The sequence below is a fragment of the Thermobia domestica genome, chromosome 1, assembly GCF_964235325.1.
Source record: "Thermobia domestica chromosome 1, izTheDome1.hap1.1, whole genome shotgun sequence".
Classification (NCBI taxonomy): domain Eukaryota; kingdom Metazoa; phylum Arthropoda; class Insecta; order Zygentoma; family Lepismatidae; genus Thermobia; species Thermobia domestica.
This window is the reverse complement of record NC_137454.1, coordinates 83,442,199-83,444,295: the sequence shown is the minus strand read 5'-3', so window position 1 is coordinate 83,444,295 and position 2,097 is coordinate 83,442,199. Positions and strand designations below refer to the sequence as shown.

General features: G+C 38.8%; 1 protein-coding gene across 1 annotated transcript; it reads left to right on the top strand.

Annotated features, from left to right (window-relative positions):
• The first annotated feature begins 609 nt into the window (after window positions 1–609).
• Window positions 610–1,602, top strand: LOC145687544 (uncharacterized). Its single transcript, XM_081761028.1, has one exon. The coding sequence runs from the start codon at window positions 610–612 to the stop codon at window positions 1,600–1,602; it is 993 nt and encodes a 330-aa protein (XP_081617154.1).
• The last annotated feature ends 495 nt before the right edge of the window (window positions 1,603–2,097 follow it).

Here is a 2,097-nt window from a genome sequence, read left to right as displayed (position 1 = left end):
TGCCTTGCAGTTAGTGGAGAGATCCACAAAGGCTAGGGGAAGAGAACCCCGACAGAAAACTGGTACTCCAGGTTGGGGTTTGTGAATAGGGATAACGACCCAATCACAGAAAAATATAATTCGTTCAGAAACCAGAAACCAAAGCCTCGGAAAAATGGAAAGGATTCAATGGATAGGACTAGGAAACGGCAGAAGGATCTGAGTATAGCAACATGGAACGTCCAATCAATGTTAATACCAGGTAAAGCAGAAGAAATAGCACGAGAAACAGTCTTGAAGGACATAGATGTTATAGCACTTCAAGAGATAAGATGGGCAGACACGGGAAAAATTAATCACGAAAATTACACTATCTACTACAGCGGAACACAAGGAAAAACCGGGTCAGTTTGGTACAGGTTTTATGATAGCTAAGCATGTCAGAAATAACGTACTGCAATTTACACCCATAAACGAGAGAATAAGTAAACTAAAGATGAAAGGAAGATTCAGAACATCACCATCGTAACAGCACATGCCCCAACAGAAGACAAAGACACAGCAATAAAGGAAGACTTCTACGAGAAACTAGAAGATACGTATAACAGGATTCCCAGATACGACATAGTAATGGTAATCGGAGACTTCAATGAAAAAGTAGGAAGAAATGATGCACGAATCAAAGTTACAGGAAAACATTCACTACACGAAGAAAGTAACGACAATGGCAACCTACTAATTCAGTTTACAATAGAGAACAATCTCACAATTAAAAGTACATGCTTCCCTTACAAGAGAGTACATCTAGGAACGTGGGCGTCACCGGATGGCACGATGGTCAATCAGATAGACCATATTCTTATTAACAATAGACACTCCTCATCTATAATGGACACAAGAAGCTACAAAGAATACAACTGCGACACAGATCACTATCTGGTCAAAGCTAAACTTAGAGAGAAGATCAGTAGGAAATTTGTATACGTGGAAAATAAGAAACCAAAATGGGACATAGACCAACTAAAAAACAAGGAAAAGGAAGAGGAATATAAACGAAGGATAAGGATAAAATTGGCACATAAATCAAGAGAAGAAAGAATACCAACAGTGCAAGAACAGTGGAATAAAATCCAAAAAATAATAGCAGAAACAGCAGAAGAAACGGTAGGACGACGAAGAAAACCAAAAAGACAACAGTGGTTCGACGAAGAATGTCAAGAGACAATGGAAAAGAAAAACGAAGCAAGAAAGAAAATGATACAAAGATCAACGAGAGCAAGCATAGAAATACATAAAGAGATGAGAAGACAGGCAAACAAAATATGTAGAAAGAAGAAACAAGACATGGTAAAACGACGAATAGAAGAAATTGAAGAGATGAGTGACAGAAATGAAACAAGGAAATTATACATAGCACTCAAAAACATGAATAAAGGATTCCTGGCACAACCGGTTGGATGTAAAGACGAAAAAGGAAACATAATATCCGATGAACAGGGTATCACACAAAGATGGACGGAGTACTTTAAAAAGCAGCTAAATCCAACATCAGAAACAGTAGAAAGACAAATACTACAATTGGAAGTAATGGAGAGAGGAAATATCGTAAGCATCAAAAAGTAGAAATACTAAGCGATGAAGAAGTAGAGAATGTTATCAGAAAACTTAAAAACAACAAAGCCCCCGGAGAAGACAATATAACAGCGGAGCTAATAAAATATGCAGGCACAGACATGATGAAGGAAATAGGCAACATGATCAGACGAATCTGGGAAGAAGAAACAATACCATCAGACTGAAAAGTGGGAATACTGCATCCAATACACAAGAAAGGAGAATGAGCTCCTCCGTGGCTAAGCGGTTAGCCTACGCGCCTTTGGTGTGGGAGGCCCGGGTTCGATTTCAGGCGGGAGCATGTGGTTCGGATTCCACGTTAATCAGTAGGTCCACGTCTCATATAGCCTCGCTGCTGAACAGCACGTTAAACTCAAAATAAACTCAACTCAACATGAAAGGAGACAAAACAGATTGCTTAAATTACAGAGGAATAGTGCTACTGAACACAGTCTGTAAAATATTCACAAGCATACTTAATAACAGAATAAAGAGACTTACAGA

Bases quoted from the DNA above. Each gene is read 5' to 3' on its own strand.
- LOC145687544 (XM_081761028.1), top strand. From the start codon at position 610: ATGGTAATCGGAGACTTCAATGAAAAAGTAGGAAGAAATGATGCACGA.